This window comes from Balaenoptera ricei, chromosome 1 (genome assembly GCF_028023285.1).
Source record: "Balaenoptera ricei isolate mBalRic1 chromosome 1, mBalRic1.hap2, whole genome shotgun sequence".
Lineage (NCBI taxonomy): Eukaryota > Metazoa > Chordata > Mammalia > Artiodactyla > Balaenopteridae > Balaenoptera > Balaenoptera ricei.
In genome coordinates this window covers 146,418,987-146,439,204 of record NC_082639.1, presented here as the reverse complement: position 1 = coordinate 146,439,204, position 20,218 = coordinate 146,418,987, and the positions used below count along the sequence as shown (strand labels likewise).

Genomic DNA, 20,218 nt, shown 5'->3' with positions numbered 1-20,218 from the left:
TTGGTAGCATTTACCAGTTTTCATGGTGTAAGGACTTCCACCATGCAAATGTTGTTTAAGCTGAGGGAAAGGTTAAGTAAATTGCAGTACAGTCACTTGATGATATAATTATTAAAAATATGCAAAGCTTGCTGTCTGTGGTTTATTTACAATGGTGGGGATAAACGTGATTTTTGTTTTTACAGATTTTAAGCTACCAACGTGTCAACTGACTTGCAAACTTCCTGGCTCTAGCACACTACTGGATGAGGCGGTACTCTTTCGTCACAGTTATCTCCCATAGCTCCAAGAGATTTTGAATGCATGTTATCCACATCTCTTTTAGGGACAGATTAAGTTCATATTTATAAAAGCCAATCAGTTCCTTGGGGAGAAGCTGTTATATTAAATTTAAGTGCATACACTCTCAGTTAATAATCTGCAGTGCTTCACATGGCAGAATCACTCTGGGGTGTTTTTAATGAGTTGTACATTGACACCAGCATCAAGAGTGGATTATCCTAGTAACTGCAGCCTCTCAGTTTCTGTTGTCTTATTTGCTTTAATATTAAAAGCTCACTTACTTTGCACAGTAAAAGTAAAATCTAAGCAATTTAGAGGCAATTGTAATTTATTTCTGTTTCTGGCTCTCTATCATCCCCAGTGAGGCTTCTGCTAGGGCAGGAACAGAAACAGCCGATGACTTCATAAGCTTGAGGCAGGCCTTGGTTTCCAGAGCCTTTAAACACATCCAAAATAAAATGACCTCAGTTTTATCTGGTCAATGAACCAGAATCATTACCAACAACATTCAGTTTATGTGGAAAAAATGACACATCTATTGCCTCTGCCTGTCTGCAGGAAGCATATTAAGTCTTTTTCTCTCTTTCTTTCCTTCTCTGCTTCCTTCCTCCCTGCCCCCAGGATATTCAGTGATTCATTTTCATCATGAATTTTCCAAGCTTCTCATTCTGAGAATATTGTCCTAAGTAGTCTAGAACTTTGTATTTGACATGTGTTCTTAGGCAGTCCTCTAAAGAACTAGTTTTCCCTTTGTCCCTTGGAAGAATATTGATAAGTTGAAGGATGTTAAGTGATCCTTAAGTTTAAGGCTTATAAAAAATTGTAGGAATAATAATACTTCATATAATGCATTACAGTTTCCAAAGTATCTTCACAGACCATATCCCATGTGATCCCTTCTACAACCCTGTGAGATAGACAAATCAGCTTTTACCCCATTTTTTCAGGAGAAGGAACTTAGGCTCAAAGAGTTTAAGCATGGGCCTAAGATCAATCAGCTAGATGGTTAAGATGACTCTAAGACGCACATCTTCTAAGTCTTAATTTGTGATCCTTCTTCCTTACCACGTGGTCAGTGTGAGCATTAGCTCAGCTAGAACACTAGTTGAGACACTGAAAGAAATGTCAGAGACGAGGCTGCAGTGCCTAATGTGTGGGTACTGACACCACTGCAGAAAGTGTGACCCTAAGGGAATGTGACTGATTAACGAATATGAGAGAACTTTTGCAACTACTGAGTATTGTCCTTCAGAGTGCTGGCCCTGTGAAACTTTACACTCATTCCATGAGCCTGCCGTCGCCTAAAACGTTTTTGGAAATGCCTTTCCAAGCTTCACATGCTTTTAAGTATGTTTTGTCAAGACACATCTTCATCTTCTCTGGAATGGGTTTGAGCTTTGGCAATAGTCGAGTTATAATTGGTGCCACTGGAGTATAAAGCTCCAGTGGTTTCTGCACCCCATGAGGGCTAACACTGGGGTTGTCAATTTACTGCTAAGCCCCCAGCATCTAACACAGCCTGGATTACAGTAGGCACTCAGTAGATGTTTGTTGAATGAACAGTTGAGTTTGGAGGGAAAACAAGCTGGGTTGCTCCAAACCAATGTGTTCAGAAACCACAAAGTAAGGGCGTCGGTTGTCCTGTGTGCTTGCCCAGAGGGAACTTTCAAAAGGGGAATCCCCCCAAAAGTGTGGTGCAGTGGCAGCTCCACCAGAATAGTGAATAAGGAATTGCATTGAAAAAAGACCCCATTTATGTGTTTAAGTACTGCATGTTTAGTTAAAAATATCAGCCAATGTAATGTAGTAATTTTAATAATAGCCAATATTTACTGATGCTTTCTTGGTGCTAGGTACTGCTCTAAGTACTTTTCAGGTTTTACCTTTCTTAATTGTTACAGACAACCCCATGGAGTAGATAGCGCCATCATTCCTATTTTACAGATGAGGAAATAGGCACAGCAAGGTTGAATAACCTGACCAATACCTACAGACAGTAAGTAGCTGAGGTGTGATTTTACCTCAGACAGCTAGATCCCAGAACATGTGTTCTTAACTGCTCTGCTCTACCACCTCTGATAACTCATGTCATATTCAATCCTTAGTCAACACAAAGCATACTTTTATGAAACTATTAAATCAAGAGATATGCTGAAACCAAAATTATTTCTGGTAACAGGACACTTCTAGTATTGTTTTATATGTAAATAGCATTTCCTGAGCTCAGTTGGAAATTCTTAGGCCAAGATAAGAAGAGAGAAGGTGACTTTGCTTGGGGACTTGTACTTAACCGGTGATGACTTAGGAGTCAGCCTAACAGAAGATTGGGAAAGAGGAAGCCCTCAGATCAATGAACATAACCCACCCGTTTGTTCCTTACAGGGCTTCTATAAACGGACCCCAGACTATCTTCAGATTAGAGAATGGAAGAGGTTGGGCTGCTTTCCGGTCCCCATGGTCCACTCCACATTCCTAATTGACCTCAGGAAGGAAGCCTCTGACAAGCTGATGTTCTACCCCCCACACCAGGACTACACCTGGACCTTTGATGACATCATCGTCTTTGCCTTCTCCAGCAGGCAAGCAGGTACTGTTTGTATGCGGTTGTACTGCCACCATGGAAACTCTGCAAATAACCAGCTCCTTTGTTTTGTGCATTTTATTAAAAAAACACTCTTAATAAGGAAATAGGCTTCCTATTCAAGTAGTGTTAGAGGCAATTAATTGTCTGCAGTAACCATACCAGCACCCTCTGTGTTGCTGTCCCTGTGAGCACCAATGACCAAGAGCCAGGACTGGTCCCTACCCAAGAATCCACTCTCTTTTAAAAAAAAAAAAAAAAGGTGGTGGTGGTTGCCATGGGCCTGTGATTCATTCTTTATTGTGCTATTGCATTGCTTTGTTCAATATAGGAGTCCTTTGCTTAATTAGAAAACTGTGACAGAGAGCCAGAAGTACACTGGGGAAGACCCAGGCTTAAAAAATGGAAGTTTATTTCTTCTCAAAAAAAAATCAGAGCTAGTACAGTGGCTCTGTTCCACAAAGTTTTCAGAGACCCAGGCTCCTTCTCTATTTCTTCTCCACCTTCCATGACGTATTGTCCTTAATCATATGATCCAACATGTCTCATCAGTATAGATGCATTTCAGCTGTTGAGTGAAAACCATAGAGGGGAGGGTACGCTTCAGCCCTTTAAGGGTACCATCCAGGAGCTGAACACATCACTGCCATGCATGGCCCATGAGCCAGACTTAGGACATAGGACAACACCTAGCTCAGAATGTTGGGGGGCTCAAAATGTTGTCTTTATTCTATGCAGTCTAGAGCCCCAATTCTCTCTCTGGAAGGAGAAAACAGATTTTGGGAGGCAACCAGCAGTCTCTGCCACAGTCCCCCTGGAAGGAAAGGCAAAACCAGACTTAACTCTTTCATGAACCATTGTAGACTTTTAGAGGATGACAAGTCAGTAGGAAAGTAGGTTATTACTCTTGTGTCACTTGCACATGCAGTCAGGGTGGATATAATTCACTAAAGTGGTTCAACATGAAGATACACAACATTCCTAAAGCAAGGCTTTCTTCTCAGGATCATTCAGACCTTCCTGACAGAGGCCAGGTCCCATTTTCAGTGAGCCAGAAATGTGCCACTTAACCACTAGCAAAAGTGAGTTTAGAAACCAGGCAGATGGTGTATAAATTCATGTGGCTGTATAGTCAGGGTGGATGAGATCATGCACAGACCCCAGGCAGTAGAGGCAGGTTGCTGGCAGCTGTGAATATTAATAAAATTCAAGCTACAACTCACACATCAGGCCATCCTAGAAGCCTTAGGTGTCCCACTTATCAGTTGTAGATTTGGTAGGAATGAGAATATTTGGTGGAAATATGGAAAGCTGATTATTTTTTCCCTTGGCAGCTAGAACCATTTAGACCCTTCGGCCAGGGGTAGACATGTTTTAGGTCTGTGTCAGGGCAAAAGCAAGGTTCTCCTACTCATATGGATTGGAAGTTTTCATGAAGGTCCTGGTGTCAGCGTTAATGGTAACTGCTTCTTTCCACTTGGTCTGTGATTGGCTCTGATTTCTCCAGGTTGGGAAGCAGACTCAGGGCCTTCCCAGTCCTTCAACTTGTGCATATCCCTTTGCTTAAGAGCTTGAAGTAAAGATGCTCCAAGAAATTGAGCTATTAACAATTACAATAATGATCTTTGCCTAACAAAGACCTCCTTGATAGACATTGCACAAGGCATTATTGTGACCCAGTCACTAAATTATTTTAATATAGTTCTTAAAACCAAGAATTGGATTTGGGGCTGGAAGAATGACATGAGCTAGATAGGAATTTTTCAGCTCTGCCCCTTGCTTGGCCTGTTCACTTGGACTTCATTCTTTATTGATCAGATTCCCATAGGCCTACCCAGGACATTGAAAGCAGGTGCAGAGGCCCAGAGCTGTTTGGTGATTCCGCTGGGAGGAGAGAGGCAAAAAAGCAAGAAGAGAGGGTCAGTCCTGTAGGCTTTCCTGCTGTGCCCAGCATTGTGTTAGGCTCTGTGACAGTTGGGGAGATAAGATCTTTACATGTGGAAACATAAATAATAGTTATGAAGCAGTGAAAGCTGAGGCGTCAGTTCAGTGGTACAAACTGTGAACAGGGCAGGAGTCAAGATAGGAAAGAATGACTGTCATTTGGGGGAATGAAAGAGCTTTCCTGACAGTCATGTGGCTCTAAGATAGCACTTTTACTCAGCTTGAAGTATTTTTAGAAGAGACTTGAATGAGCCTGGAGTCCTGTGCAGCCCATGGAGTGTTTCTAAGCTCTTTCCCTCTTAGGTTCAAAGCAAAGCACTTCCCTTCTCTCTTGAAAGAGTCTTGATGAAAGATGATTTATATTCTTTTGTTCTCACTCTTATGAAGCTCCCTAGCTATGGATCATCCATTGGAGTATCTTTTTTTTTTTTTTTTTTTGGTGTGCTGGGTCTCTGTTGCTGCACGCGGGCTTTCTCTAGTTGTGGCGAGCGGGGGCTACTCTTCATCGTGGTGCGCAGGCTTCTCACTGCGGTGGCTTCTCTTGTTGCGGAGCACGGGCTCTAGGCGTGCAGGCTTCAGTAGTTGTGGCTCATGGGCTCTAGAGCACAGGCTCAGTAGTTGTGGCTCGCGGGCTTAGTTGCTCCGTGGCATGTGGGATCTTCCCAGACCAGGGCTCGAACCCGTGTCCCCTGCATTGGCAGGCAGATTCTTAACCACGTCACCACCAGGGAAGTCCCATGGAATATCCTTTTTTAAATGTCCAGAAGGAAATAGAGGGTCCACATGTCCCAGGCAGGACCATCTAACCACAAACCTCAACCCTTAATCTTTTACCTCCAACTCCAGGCATTGCCACATGTGGGTGAAGAGTGACAGGGGCAATCCAAGGGTGCTGGAGTGCTGGGGCGTGGCTGCCCATCGAGCCCAAGAAGAGAGCACAGGGGTGATGGGCAAGTCTCTGTGGCTCTAATGAAGCCAGGGTTGGGAGTTCACCTCCCGCTGTGGCCAGTGATCTGGGCTGTGTATCACGGCCACAGTAACCCTCTGGCACCAGCCAGTCATCCTCCAAATGTCTGCCGTGAGTCAAAAGAGGCAAGAGATGTGGGTGACGGGCAGGCAGAGCTTCCTCCTGCACATCACGGGGAGTGCTCGAAAGCGCCTCCCATGTGCGGGGATGGCAATCCAGAGTGTTTACTGGTTTTGAGACTCGATTTCCAAATCCTGGGTAGGTAGAGAGATACCTGGCGTTGGCTCTTTAGGGGCAGAGGTTTGGCACTAATGGCTCTTTAGGGACAGAGGTGTGACCTTGGGCAAATCACAGCTTCTCAAGCTCTGAGCTTCCATCACCAAGGATAAAGGTAGGTAGATCAATCTTGCAATGTTAAGGTACTCAGTGAGTGCAAGAAAATGTTTGCTATCTTCATAAAAGAAGTACAGGCCTTCAAGGTATAGTATCCTTCACCATTCTTTTTCAAAGAGAAAATTGTTTGCCCCAGAAGTAGCTTTCACTGAGTGCCAAGTTCCTTCATAGATTTTATCTAATTATCAACACATTTTCTTTTAAATTTTTTATGTTTTTATCCAATTATCCAGGCAGATAGTTGAATCAATTCGAATAGTCCCCCACAGTTTATTATAAAATTAGAAGTCCCCTGGGTGTCACCTCCCTGTACCATTTCCTTCTTTTAGAAGACAAGCACTTTTAACTCTTCCAGATGATGGTACAAGTGTAATAGTCACATCCATGTTTCTAAGTAGCATGCTTATAATGCTGCTTCTTGATTTTCTGGTTTTGCTTTAGGCAAATATCTATTGACTCCCTAGTGAAGAGGAGGAGTTAGTTCTCTCCTCTCCCTCTGCCACGTTCACGCAGACGCATTCTTCCCATCACCCTGTCCTCTTGATGTAGTTACGTGGTACTTTAAGAAAGAGCCATGGTCAGTGTTTTTGCTCTTATAATCAGGTGAACCTAATTCCATTTATGGACTATGGCTAGTTTTCCTTTCATATCTGACTTAACAATTGCCTTTTTTATTTGCTTAGTTTTATTATTACTAACGCCATCCAAAACTAATCCCTGACTGTCTAAAACTCCTCTTAGAATGGTCAGATTTAGCAGATGTTCTTTGTGTGTGTGTGTAAAGATGTCTGTCCTGGAGCCTCCTGTTGTTCTCTAACATGAGAGGTGCCACAGCTGCGGAGCTGCAGCTCCCTCCTCTTCTCTTCTGTATTGACTCTCCTGTTCACTATGTCCTGCGTCTTCCTTGTTTTTCGTTTTTTGGTTTTTTTTGTAATCCTCCCCCTCCTCCTTTTCTTCCCCTCCTCCTCTTTCTTCTCCTTCTTCTTCCACATCCTCCAGTCACTGTCTGAGGAAGTGTGATGGCAAGTAAATATTTATGACCTGGCACATCTGAAAATGCCTTTCATCTCCCCTCACACTTGATGGATAGCTTGGCTAGGTCTCATCTCCCCTTTTTACTGAAGCTTTGGAAAGTTGAATGGTAAAATTATTTACCTAATTAGGGTAGAGAGGCAACCTTAACATTAAATCATTTCCCTTCTGTTTCCTGAATTCATCATGACTTTGCAGGAGGGTCCGTTTGGATTTGAAGTTTCTCAGAAGCATTCATGTCGGCAAACAGTAGAGCTAGTGAGTCCTCTTGGTGAAGGCAAGAGAAGTGACAGTGCTTGCTGGACCAGCCCTGATGGGAGCCGGGTTCAGTAAAGGGGAGGATAAGAGCTCTTTTCTTTGTTCGTTCTTCTCTGTTAATGCCACAAGACAGCTCCACCTGATTTGGCAGGTGATGCAGCTGACTGGAGGAAATTTCATCTGCACAAAATAGAGAAGTCGCTATGCAGGTAATTCTCTGTCTGGAAAGCATAGGTGATTATAGAAATTAACAGATCAGAAGCTTGGACACATGGACCAGATCTTGGCAGACTCACCTTTTACCTAAGCAGTCTTTTCATTAGTCAAGACTGTCAGTTGCTGGATCTCTCTGAGACCCTCTTGATTCCAATATTCATAGCTACCTGGTTGAACACAGATGCTATATATAACTCTTGGAGTGGGCCAGCTGGGGCTGTGAAGACGGGTTTTGAAAACAAGAGGGCTGTGCTATGTCTCTGGTATTGTCATGCTGAAGGTTCTTAACAGGACTTGAAATGCAGACTTTCTTTTGTCCCTTTCTGACTCTTTTATAGAAGTTTCATGTCTGTTGGTTGACTCCAAATCCATGCGTGCTAAGAGAAGAAATCAAACCATGGAGAATCATGGAAAATTTTAAGTTTCTTTTGTTTTTTATTTTTTGTTCTACATATGCCTAGAGTTAGCTTTAATAATCTGTCAGCCTTACAGGATTTTCCTGTTTGCTTTCATATCAAATGTGGCTTTTATTCCTCATTTTCTCTTTATTTCCTGTAGGTGGATTACAGTGTTCCATTCTGTTCTCTGGAGCGGGAATTCCTTGCCTCCTTTTTGATCCCATCATGCCTTTAGTGTTCATTTCAGGCCACAAGGATGCTTTCTCTTCAGAGAGAAAAAAATCAATTTCCTCTGAGCCGAAGAATGGCCCAGGGTTTTTATTTGCCCCAAATTCTGGTTACACTTTCTTAATAAAGGAGCATTTTTGAGATCTACACACCCTGCCCGGAACAACTACTTGTTCAATTTCAGTGCCAAACTCAGCTTTGGCCACAGCCTAGTCTCTTTTTTCTTAGTTGTCATTGTAGAACTAAGAAGTGTATTTTCTGATTGGCCAGTTTTGTTCCTCTCTTGTGTCCTCAGGCATCCAGATGCACCTCTGCAACAGAGAGCACTACGGCTACCTGCCCATCCCCCTGAAGCCCCATCAGACCCTACAGGAGGACATTGAGAACCTCATCCATGTGCAGATAGAAGCAATGAGTGAGTGACCCAGGGGCCTGGTGGTGGCTCATGTTCCGTTGCCACCGTGAGCGTACCAGCCACTTTTTCCCTCTCCCAGGACTGGAATCTCACAGCCATCAGTCAGCCTTGGCTGAAACATAGTTGTTCATTTGTTCATTCATTCTCAAACTTTTCCTATGTGAAATATGAATATGACAAAGTCTTTGCCTTCAGGGAGCTTCCCTTCCACGTGGAGAGCTGGGTACACAGTAAATACATTTCACACAGTGTCCTAAGGGCTATAATGGTGTTTTGTCTATGGATTTAAAATCTAACTTTGTTGCTTTCTAATTATATGACTTTGGGCAAGTAATCTAACCTCCTTAGTTGTGAAATGAAGATAAAACATCTAGGATTTGGGGGCAAATTCCCCATGATATATGTAAAAAGTATACTAGCAAAAACAATAATTATGACTTCAACTTAATAATAGCTTATGGTGTAACAGATACCATACTAAACATTTTTTGTACTTTGTCTCATTAATCCTTACAACAGCTCAATGAAAGGGGTTTTATTATTGCTCATATTAAAGATGAAGAAATTGGGATATAGAGAATTTAAGTATCTTGCTGTAGATCATTTTGCTAAATAAATGATAGATTGGGATTTGAACCAACCTTGCTATTTCCAAAGCTCAGATTCTTAAACACTGTATCATATTGCCTCTGAGTCTGGCATGATGTCAGAACTGGTAAATGCTCAATGATCAGGGGCTACACTAATTATTATGTGTAATGCGCAGTGGTGTCCAAAGGAGAAAGTAACAAAAGCACTCGGCCTAAGGGAAGATGTTGGAAATGGCTACCCAAAGGAGGGAATATTTGCACTGAATTTTCATGCCGTATCTGAGAAACTCTGTTATTCATCACTAGAGCATAGGATGTGTGTATGTTGACAGTCGGGGTGATTGGGGAGGCACAATGGGAAGCAGGGCTGGAAGGTAGGCAGGAGCCCAGTTAGAAGGACCTCTAATGTATAAGAAGGTGTTTGGACTTTTCCTGAAGGGAAGGGAGATTTTAAAGAGATCTTAGCAGCGAAATGTCAGGTTGAAAGGTTGAAAGGTTGAAATGCCGGGATTTAGAAAGGTCACTCTCATGGTAAGAGAAACACGGATGGAGCAGCATGGGGCAGTGGGTGCTGGTCTTAGGTCAGAGGTGAAGAGACCGTTTTGGACATAACCTGGTAAACTAGGCAAAAGATGGTGAGGATCTGAGCTAGGGCAGGAGCAGTGGGAATGGAGATAAACTTATGACATAGACTTGAAAGGACTTAGCCAAGAGTTTGTGGATGAACAAAAGGGAGGCAGAGGAAACCTTGTAAGTTCTGACTTGAATGTCTGGAATGACTGCAGGAATTTTAAATGCATGTAGATTAAAGGAGACATTTGCAAAGAAAAATCATGAGTTCATTTTTAGACCCACTGAGTTGCTTGTGAATATCTATTTCCTGCTCCTCACCCCCAGACAATAAATTCCTTGTTCATGTTAGTCTCAAGATATAGCCCATTCCCTGCCACCTAGTAGGCACCCAGTAAATATTTGTTGAATGAATGAATGAGTTGCCCAGTGGGTAGATGGAGAGATGAATCTGAAACTTAAGTTCTGTCAAGTCTAAAGATGTTGAGTTGGGATTCATCAACAAGATAATGTGATATCACAGAATTTTAAGAAAACAGGAGCATGAGATATGGAAGGAAGTTCAAGTAAGATAAGGACTGAAAAAGAGTCCAGCGGGTTTTTTTCAGCTAATTTCCATAACAAGAATGGTTTCAGAAAAGGCTGACTCAGAATTTAAAGTGTTTGAGAAGTAATTAAAAAGCAAGGACATAGAGAGAAAGCAGAATTTTTTCTTGCAAGCCATTTGGTCTTTCCTGGTCTCAATGTCCCTGAGTTTGAAAACAGAAACAAGAGATCACTACTATTCTCTATGAGTACAGAGAATAATAGAGATAATGGGGAAATAATAAAGTATTAATGATAATATTAATACTCTATTAATAATAGAGTATAATAATAGAATAATAGAGTATTCTTGGGGGGAATGAGGATTGAATAATCAGCTGGTTCACTGGGATAGTATTTCTAGAACCAGCCCTTAGGAATTTCTTTAATACGTAGTGTCTCTGCCTCTTCTCTATATTCTAGACCCAGAGGCCAAGGGCAGTATCTTATTGCCTTCTATTCCAATCACCTAGCACAGTGCCTGACATATAATTGGTAACAAACAAATATTTGCTGAATGCATGACCAGACAAGTGAATGAAAGAATGAGCAAATGAATAAAAACTGTGTTGCAAAGAACATGCAACATGAAGCCAGAATAATGGACTTGAACCCAGGCTCTATCATGTAAGAAGGGAGAATCAACCCTCTCAGAGCTTTAGTTCCTTTATCTGTGGAGTGAAGATAATAACACTGACTTTGCAGGGTTGAGAGGAGCAAATAAAAGAATATATATCAACTCCGTAAAACAAAGAGGTGTTGCTATTATTAGGACTCCATTTAATGCTTGGTAATGTGTGTCTCCTTATCATCCCCATTCCATGGCTTTCAATCTTGACTCCAAGTAGATGTCAGCCCAGAGAGGCTGACCAGAGCCTTGCCTTCTCTTCTTTTCCCCCACAGAACTGAGAGCACAGAAAGTTCTCTGTACACAGAAACACACACACCGTCAAAATCAATTTTAATGATTACAAATATGTACAACACTATGTTAGGCAGGTAGATTTCATTTGGGAAGAACCTGTAATTTATAGCTGTCGTTATTGATCCCCCGTACACTCCAACTCTAGTGCGAGGCACTTTATATATGGCGTTTTATTTAATTCTTGTATTGACCTTCTCTAGTTATAATTTTGTTAAAATTTTAGATCCTGAATTTTAAAAGACAGAGCATAATTGGGATAATAAAATAATTGGAAAATAAACCATTGAGGGTAATAATGCAGAAACACAGACTGAAGGCCTATGTAGGATGAATAAAAGGCTGGTGATGATGAAATCATAGCTGTCAAGTGTCCTCAGGAAAGATGAACTAGATGCTAAAAGCACTAGTTCATCTGGAACCCAATGGGCAGTTAATAAATGGCTGCTAATAGACTGTACAATTGAAGCATTAGAAGAGGCATAAAATTTATGTACAAACACCGAACGCCTACCTACAATGTATGAGTCACTCTATGAGGGTACTGGGGATTCACAACATTTTACAACCAATTCTGTTTTGGGTGTTTATATTTAACTGGGGAGACAGGACAGATATTTAAAAAAGACCCCAGTGATGCAGTATATTGCTTTGTGAAAGGAGCAGTTATAAGGGCAATAGGAATTTGGAGTAAGGAGAGATTGCTGTGGGCTGATGTGATCTAGGAGAGCCTGACAGTTCTTAAGCTGGGCTTTGATAGAAGTGTGGAGTTTAAACAAAGGGAGCGTTATGGTGAGGGCACTATACGTAGAGGAAACAGACTGAACAAAGGCATTGTTCAAAAAGCATCATGAAGGACCTAGTGGCAAGACGGGAATAAAGACACAGGCCTACTAGAGAATGGACTTAAGGATATGGGGAGGGGGAAGGGTAAGATGTGACAAAGTGAGAGAGTGGCATGGACATATATACACTACCAAACGTAAAATAGATAGCTAGTGGGAAGCAACCGCATAGCACAGGGAGATCAGCTCTGTGCTTTGTGACCACCTAGAGGGGTGGGATAGGGATGGTGGGAGGGAGGGAGATGCAAGAGGGAAGAGATATGGGAACATATGTATGTGTATAACTGATTCACTTTGTTATAAAGCAGAAACTAACACACCATTGTAAAGCAATTATACTCCAATAAAGATGTTAAAAAAAAAAAAAAAGCATTCACACCCTGGAAGAGAGTAGGCTTTAAACAGTAGAAGGCAATAAAGTTTGAGTGTTGGAGTGGTTTAATCATTATGATTCTTGAATGCTCAGCTAAAGTACAATGCCCATTCTAAAAGCAGTAAGGATGCAAGGAAGGCTTTAGAAGAGAGCATCAGGCTATAAGTATTTATTAAACACATACTATGTTCCATGGATTGTTCATATGCTGGGGATGCAGCAGTCAACAAAACCAGCAGAAGCTCTGCCATCAAGGAATTTATATTCCAACACAGAGAAATATACAATATATCAAGGAAGTAGCCACATGAATATTTGGGAGAAGAGTGTTTCAAGCAGAAAGAACAGCACATGCAGAGGCTGTTAGGAAACAGCCTGGGGTACTCCAAGAACAAAAGGCCAGTGTGTTTGGCATGTACAGAATGAGAAGTTGAGTAGGAGATGGGGTTGTGGCCACAATAAGGAATTTGGACTTTATTCTTTGGGTAACGGGATTCCATGTGGGTGGGGGAGGGAGAGTGGCATGATGTGATTTATGTATTTAGGTAAATCACTCAGGCTGGGGTGTGGATATTAGAGTGTAAAGGGACTAGTACATCTCTCCTGGTGAGAGATGATGGTGGTTGGAATGCAAACTGTAGTAGGAAGGTGATGAAAAGTAGGTGGATTTGGGATATATTTTGGGGGTAGGGCCAACAGGACATACAGAGACCTGGATGCAGCCCATGAAGGAAAGAAAGGAATCAGTAATGACTCCAGGATTTTGGCCTAGTATACCATTTAATGAAATGGGAAAGGCTTTATGGGAAAAGACTTAGGGAGGGAAGTTGTGGTCATATAAGCTTAAGATAATTATTAGACATCTAAATTGAAAGGTTAGGAGATATTTGGATATATGAATCTGGAGTTCAGGGAAGAGACTCCAGTTGGAAACAAACATTTGAGAGTTATCAGCATTAAAAGGATATTTGAAGCCATGGAACAGTGTGAACTTGTTTAGTAGGAGAACATAGAAAAAGAAGAGGAGAGAGTGGAGGACAGATCCCTGGAGGACACAAACAGCCGGAAAGCTGGAAGGCAAAATTAAGAAGTGTTTCAAGAAGGAACCAGATGCTGTTGAGAAGTGAAGTCAAATGAGGATACAGAACTGATCACTGGTTCTCTCAAGGTAGAGATCTGTGATGACCTTGATAAGAACCACTTCAGTGCAAATGATTGGAATAAAGCCCATTGGAGTGGGCTGAAGAGAGGGCCATGGGGAGATGAGAAAGTGGCCTCTTGTTGGCATGGGAATAGAGAAGTAGGGTAGTGGCTGTAAGAGAGTGACAAATCAAGGGAGAGGCTGTTCTGTTTCATTTTGTTTTGTCTTTTATGCTGTTTGTGGTTTTTTTTTTTTTGAGGTAGGATTTTAGCATGTTTGTATGCTGATGAGAAAAATCCAAAATATAGGGAGAATTTAATGATGTAGAAAAAAGATAATTTAAGATCCTTGAGAAAACAAGTTCTAGATAGAACAGGGATGCTGTCGCAGATGGGAAGGCAGAATGTGTAGGCAGAGATGCAGCTGGGTTTGTAGACTTGAGGTGGAAGGGAAAGGTAGGTCTAGTTTGGCTTTAAACATTTTCTCTATGACATATATAGTCCAGTCAACAGCTCAAGACAGATGTTGAAGATTCCAGGAGAGAGAACAAGACATAAAATAGACCTCTCAGGGAATGGGAAAATAAATTTACTAGGGAAGTGTAGTTGCATCATTTGGCAGTATCGAGTGCCAATTTGACATCTGTGGCTATAATTTTGAAGTGACTCAGTCAACGCAGTTGTGTGAATTTCCTTCATAGTGTTCTTCTTGGTGCTAAGAGGACAGTCAGGTTTAACTAGGATTGGGGTTTTACCAAGCAAGATCAATAAAGGGAATCAAGGGTCTTACAAGGGATGAACCATGAAATCTAGGTTGGGTACTGATGAGAGTGAGAACAAGAAGGGTGTGATGGATGCAGACATGGTAGTGGGTCACTGAAAGAATGACTGTTGGTTCTAGGTTGTTGGTTGTTGGATGGACCACCATGTGGATGCTGAGGTTTCTAAGAACGATGGCAGGGACAGTGAAACTGTGAGCCAGACGTTGGAGTCATCAGTGGCTGAGGGAACATGATTAGGAGGTACAGAGTGCTAAAGTATGCTTCAAAGAAGCCAGTTTTTGAAGGATGAAAGAGAAACAGTTTGGAGTGAATTGGGGGACATGAGAAAAATCAGCGTTCACTCTGACAGCTGAAAGGGAAGCAGTGTCCTCAAAGGAAAGCCAAGTTTTAGTCAAAACAAAAAGGCAAAGAGACATTCAGAAAAAGTGAAGGGACTGAAAACATCAGGGAGTTTATGAATTTCAGACTGGAGTTTCTGAGATCAGAGAAGAGTTTGGGCTGGGTGGAGATGGGGTATAACAACAATGGCTAACACCTTTTTTTTTTTTAACATCTTTACTGGAGTATAATTGCTTTACAATGGTGTGTTAGTTTCTGCTATATAACAAAGTGAATCAGCTATACATATACATATATCCCATATCTCCTCCCTCTTGCATCTCCCTCCCACCCTCCCTATCCCACCCCTCCAGGTGGTCACAAAGCACAGAGCTGATCTCCCTGTGCTATGCAGCTGCTTCCCAGTAGCTATCTATTTTACATTTGGTAGTGCATATATGCCCATGCCATTCTCTCACTTCGTCCCAGGTTACACTTCCCCCTCCCCGTGTCCTCAAGTCCATTCTGTACATCTGCGTTTTTATTCTTGTCTGGCCCCTAGGTTCTACAGAACCATTTTTTTTTTTTTTTAGATTCCATATATATGTGTTAGCATACGGTATTTGTTTTTCTCTTTCTGACTTACTTCACTCCGTATGACAGACTCTAGGTCCATCCACCTCACTACAAATAACTCAATTTCATTTCTTTTTACGACTGAGTAATATTCCATTGTATATATGTGCCACATCTTCTTTATCCATTCATCTGTTGATGGACACTTAAGTTGCTTCCATGTCCTGGCTATTGTAAATAGAGCTGCAATGAACATTGTGGTACATGACTTTTTGAATTATTGTTTTCTCAGAGTATATGCCCAGTAGTGGGATTGCTGGGTCATGTGGTAGTTCTATTTTTAGTTTTTTAAGGAACCTCCATACTGCTCTCCTTAGTGGCTGTATCAATTTAAATTCCCACCAACAGTGCAAGAGGGTTCTCTTTTCTCCACACCCTCTCCAGCATTTATTGTTTGTAGATTTTTTGATGGTGGCCATTCTGATCGGTGTGAGGTGATACCTCATTGTAGTTTTGATTTGCATTTCTCTAATGATTAGTGATGTTGAGCATCCTTTCATGTGTTTGTTGGCAATCTGTATATCTTCTTTGGAGAAATGTCTATTTAGGTCTTCTGCCCATTTTTGGATTGGGTTGTTTGTTTTTTAATATTGAGCTGCATGAACTGCTTGTATACTTTGGAGATTAATCCTTTGTCAGTTGCTTCATTTGCAAATATATTCTCCCATTCTGAGGGTTGTCTTTTCATCTTGTTTATGGTTTCCTTTGCTGTGCAAAAGCTTTTAAGTTTCATTTGGTCCCATTTGTTTACTTTTATTTTTATTTCCATTTGTCTAAGAGGTGGGTCAAAAAGGATCTTGCTGTGATTTATGTCATAGAGTATTTTGCCTGTTTTCCTCTAAGAGTTTGATAGTGTCTGGCCTTACATTTAGGTCTTTAATACATTTTCCGTTTTTTCTGTGTGTATGGTGTCAGGGAGTGTTCTAATTTCATTCTTTTACATGGAGCTGTCCAGTTTTCCCAGCACCACTTCTGTCTTTTCTCCATTGTATATTCTTGCCTCCTTTATCAAAGATGAGGTGACCATATGTTCGTGGGTTTATCTCTGGGCTTTCTATCCTATTCTATTGAGCTATATTTCTGTTTTTGTGCCAGTACCATACTGTCTTGATTACCGTAGCTTTGTAGTATAGTCTGAAGTCAGGGAACCTGATTCCTCCAGCTCCGTTTTTCTTTCTCAAGATTGCTTTGGCTATTCGGGGTCTTTTGTGTTTCCATACAAATTGTGAAATTTTTTGTTCTAGTTCTGTGAAAAATGCCATTGGTAGTTTGATAGGGATTGCATTGAATCTGTAGATTGCTTTGGGTAGTAGAGTCATTTTCACAATGTTGATTCTTCCAATCCAGGAACATGGTATATCTCTCCATCTGTTTGTATCATCTTTAATTTCTTTCATCAGTGTCTTATAGTTTTGTGCATACAGGTCTTTTGTCTCCTTAGGTAGGTTTATTCCTAGGTATTTTCTTCTTTTTGTTGCAATGGTAAATGGGAGTGTTTCCTTAATTTCTCTTTCAGATTTTTCATCATTAGTGTATAGGAATGCAAGAGATTTCTGTGCATTAATTGTGTATCCTGCTACTTTACCAAATTCATTGATTAGCTCTAGTAGTTTTCTGGTAGCATCTTTAGGATTCTGTATGTATAGCATCACGTCATCTGCAAACAGTGACAGTTTTACTTCTTTTCTGATATAGATTCCTTTTATTTCTTTTTGCTGTGGCTAAAACTTCCAAAACTATGTTGAATAATAGTGGTGAGAGTGCTCAACTTTGTCTTGTTCCTAATCTTAGTGGAAATGGTTTCAGTTTTTCACCATTGAGAATGATGTTGGCTGTGGGTTTGTCATATATGGCCTTTATTATGTTGAAGTAAGTTCCCTCTATGCCTACTTTCTGAAGGGTTTTTATCAGAAATGGGTGTTGAATTTTGTCAAAAGCTTTCTCTGCATCTATTGAGATGATCATATGGTTTTCCTCCTTCAATTTGTTAATAGGGTTTATCACGTTGATTGATTTGAGTATATTGAAGAATCCTTGCATTCCTGGGAGAAACCCCACTTGATCATAGTGTATGATCCTTTTAATGTGCTGTTGGATTCTGTTTGCTAGTATTTTGTTGAGGATTTTTGCATCTATGTTCATCAGTGAGATTGGCCTATAGTTTTCTTTCTTTGTCTGGTTTTGGTATCAGAGTGATGGTGGCTTCATAGAATGAGTTTCGGAGTGTTCCTCCCTCTGCTATATTTTGGAAGAGTTTGAGAAGGTTAGGTGTTAGCTCTTCTCTAAATGTTTGATAGAATTTGCCTGTGAAGCCATCTGGTCCTGGGCTTTTGTTTGTTGGAAGATTTTTAATCACAGTCTGAATTTCAGTGCTTGTGATTGGTCTGTTTATACTTTCTGTTTCTTCTTGTTTCAGTCTTGGAAAGTTGTGCTTTTCTAAGAATTTGTCCATTTCTTCCAGGTTGTCCATTTTATTGGCATAGTGTTGCCTATAGTAATCTCTTATGATCCTTTGTATTTCTGCAGTGTCAGTTGTTACTTCTCCTTTTTCATTTCTGATTCTATTGATTTGTTGAATCAGTCTTCTCCCCTGTTTTCTTGATGAGTCTGGCTGATGGTTTATCAATTTTGTTTATCTTCTCAAAGAACCAGCTTTTAGTTTTATTGATCTTTGCTATTGTTTTCTTCATTTCCTTTTCATTTATTTCTGATCTGATCTTTATGATTTCTTTCCTTCTGCTAACTTTGGGGTTTTTTGTTCTTCTTTCTCTAATTGCTTTAGGTGTAAATTTAGGTTGTTTATTTGAGATGTTTCTTGTTTCTTGAGGTAGGATTGTATTGCTATAAAGTTCCCTCTTAGAACTGCTTTAGATGCATCCCATAGGTTTTGGCTCATCGTGTTTTCATTGTCATTTGTTTCTAGGTATTTTTTTTTATTTCCTCTTTGATTTCTTCAGTGATCTCTTGGTTATTTAGTAGTGTATTGTTTAGCCTCCCTGTGTTTGTATTTTTAACAGACTTTTTCCTGTAATTGATATCTAGTCTCATAGCGTTGTGGTCGGACAAGATACTTGATATGATTTCAATTTTCTTAAATTTACCAAGGCTTGATTTGTGACCCAAGATGTGATCTATCCTGGAGAAGTTTCCATGAGCACTTGAGAAGAAAGTGTATTCTGTTGTTTTTCGATAGAATGTCCTATAAATATCAATTAAGTTCATCTTGTTTAATGTATCATTTAAAGCTTGTGTTTCCTTATTTATTTTCATTTTGGATGATCTGTCCATTGGTGAAAGTGGGGTTAAAGTCCCCTACTATGATTGTGTTAATGTCGATTTCCCCTTTTATAGTTGTCAGCATTTGCATTATGTAATGAGGTGCTCCTATGTTGGGTGCATAAATATTTACAATTGTTATATATTCTTGGATTGATCCCTTGATCATTATGTAGTGTTCCTCTTTGTCTCTTGTAATAGTCTTTATTTTAAAGTCTATTTTGTCTGATATGAGAATTACTACTCCAGCTTTCTTTTGATTTCCACTTGCATGGAATATCTTTTTCCATCCCCTCACTTTCAGTCTGTATGTGTCCCTAGGTCTGAAGTGGGTCTCTTGTAGACAGCATATATACGGGTCTTGTTTTTGTATCCATTCAGCCAGTCTTTGTCTTTTGGATGGAGCATTTAATCCATTTACAGATAAGGTCGTTATTGATATGTATGTTTCTATTACCATTTTCTTAATTGTTTTGGGTTTGTTATTGTAGGTCTTTTCCTTCTCTTGTGTTTCTTGCCTAGAGAAGTTCCTTTAGCATTTGTTGTAAAGCTGGTTTGGTGGTGCTGAATTCTCTTAGCTTTTGCTTGTATGTAAAGATTTTAATTTCTCTGTCAAATCTGAATGAGATCCTTGCTGGGTAGAGTAATCTTGGTTGTAGGTTTTTCCCTTTCATCACTTTAAATATGTCCTGCCACTCCCTTCTGGCTTGCAGAGTTTCTGCTGAAAGATCAGCTGTTAACCTTTTGGGGATTCCCTTGTATGTTATTTGTTGTTTTTCCCTTGCTGCTTTTAATATTTTGTCTTTGTATTTAATTTTTGATAGTTTGATTAATATGTGTCTTGGCGTGTTTCTCCTTGGATTTATCCTCTATGAGACTCTGTGCTTCCTGGACTTGACTATTTCCTTTCCCATATTAGGGAAGTTTTCAACTATAATCTCTTCAAATATTTTCTCAGTCCCTTTCTTTTTCTCTTCTTCTTCTGGGACCCCTGTAAATTGAATGTTGGTGTGTTTAATGTTGTCCCAGAGGTCTCTGAGACTGTCCTCAATTCTTTTCATTCTTTTTTCTTTATTCTGCTCTGTGGTAGTTATTTCCACTATTTTATCTTCCAGGTCACTTATCCGTTCTTCTGCCTCAGTTATTCTGCTATTGATTCCTTCTAGAGAATTTTTAATTTCATTTGTTGTGTTGTTCATCATTGTTTGTTTGCTCTTTAGTTCCTCTAGGTCCTTATTAAACGTTTCTTGTATTTTCCCCATTCTATTTTCAAGATTTTGGATCACCTTTACTATCATTACTCTGAATTCTTTTTCATGTAGACTGCCTATATCCTCTTCATTTGTTTGGTCTGGTGGGTTTTTACCTTGCTCTTTCATCTGCTGTGTATTTCTCTGTCTTCTTATTTTGTTTAACTTACTGTGTTTGGGGTCTCCTTTTCGCAGGTTGCAGGTTCATAGTTCCCAT

General features: G+C 40.4%; 1 protein-coding gene across 3 annotated transcripts in view; it reads left to right on the top strand.

Annotated features, from left to right (window-relative positions):
* COLGALT2 (collagen beta(1-O)galactosyltransferase 2) overlaps positions 1-20,218 on the top strand; it is a 119,429-nt gene that overhangs the window by 65,249 nt on the left and 33,962 nt on the right. For all 3 annotated transcript variants that reach the window (XM_059904071.1, XM_059904089.1, XM_059904079.1), the window contains exons 5-6: positions 2,665-2,869; positions 8,595-8,714. In XM_059904071.1, coding sequence (XP_059760054.1) covers positions 2,665-2,869; positions 8,595-8,714 — 325 coding nt within the window. The remainder of the gene's footprint in view (positions 1-2,664; positions 2,870-8,594; positions 8,715-20,218) is intronic.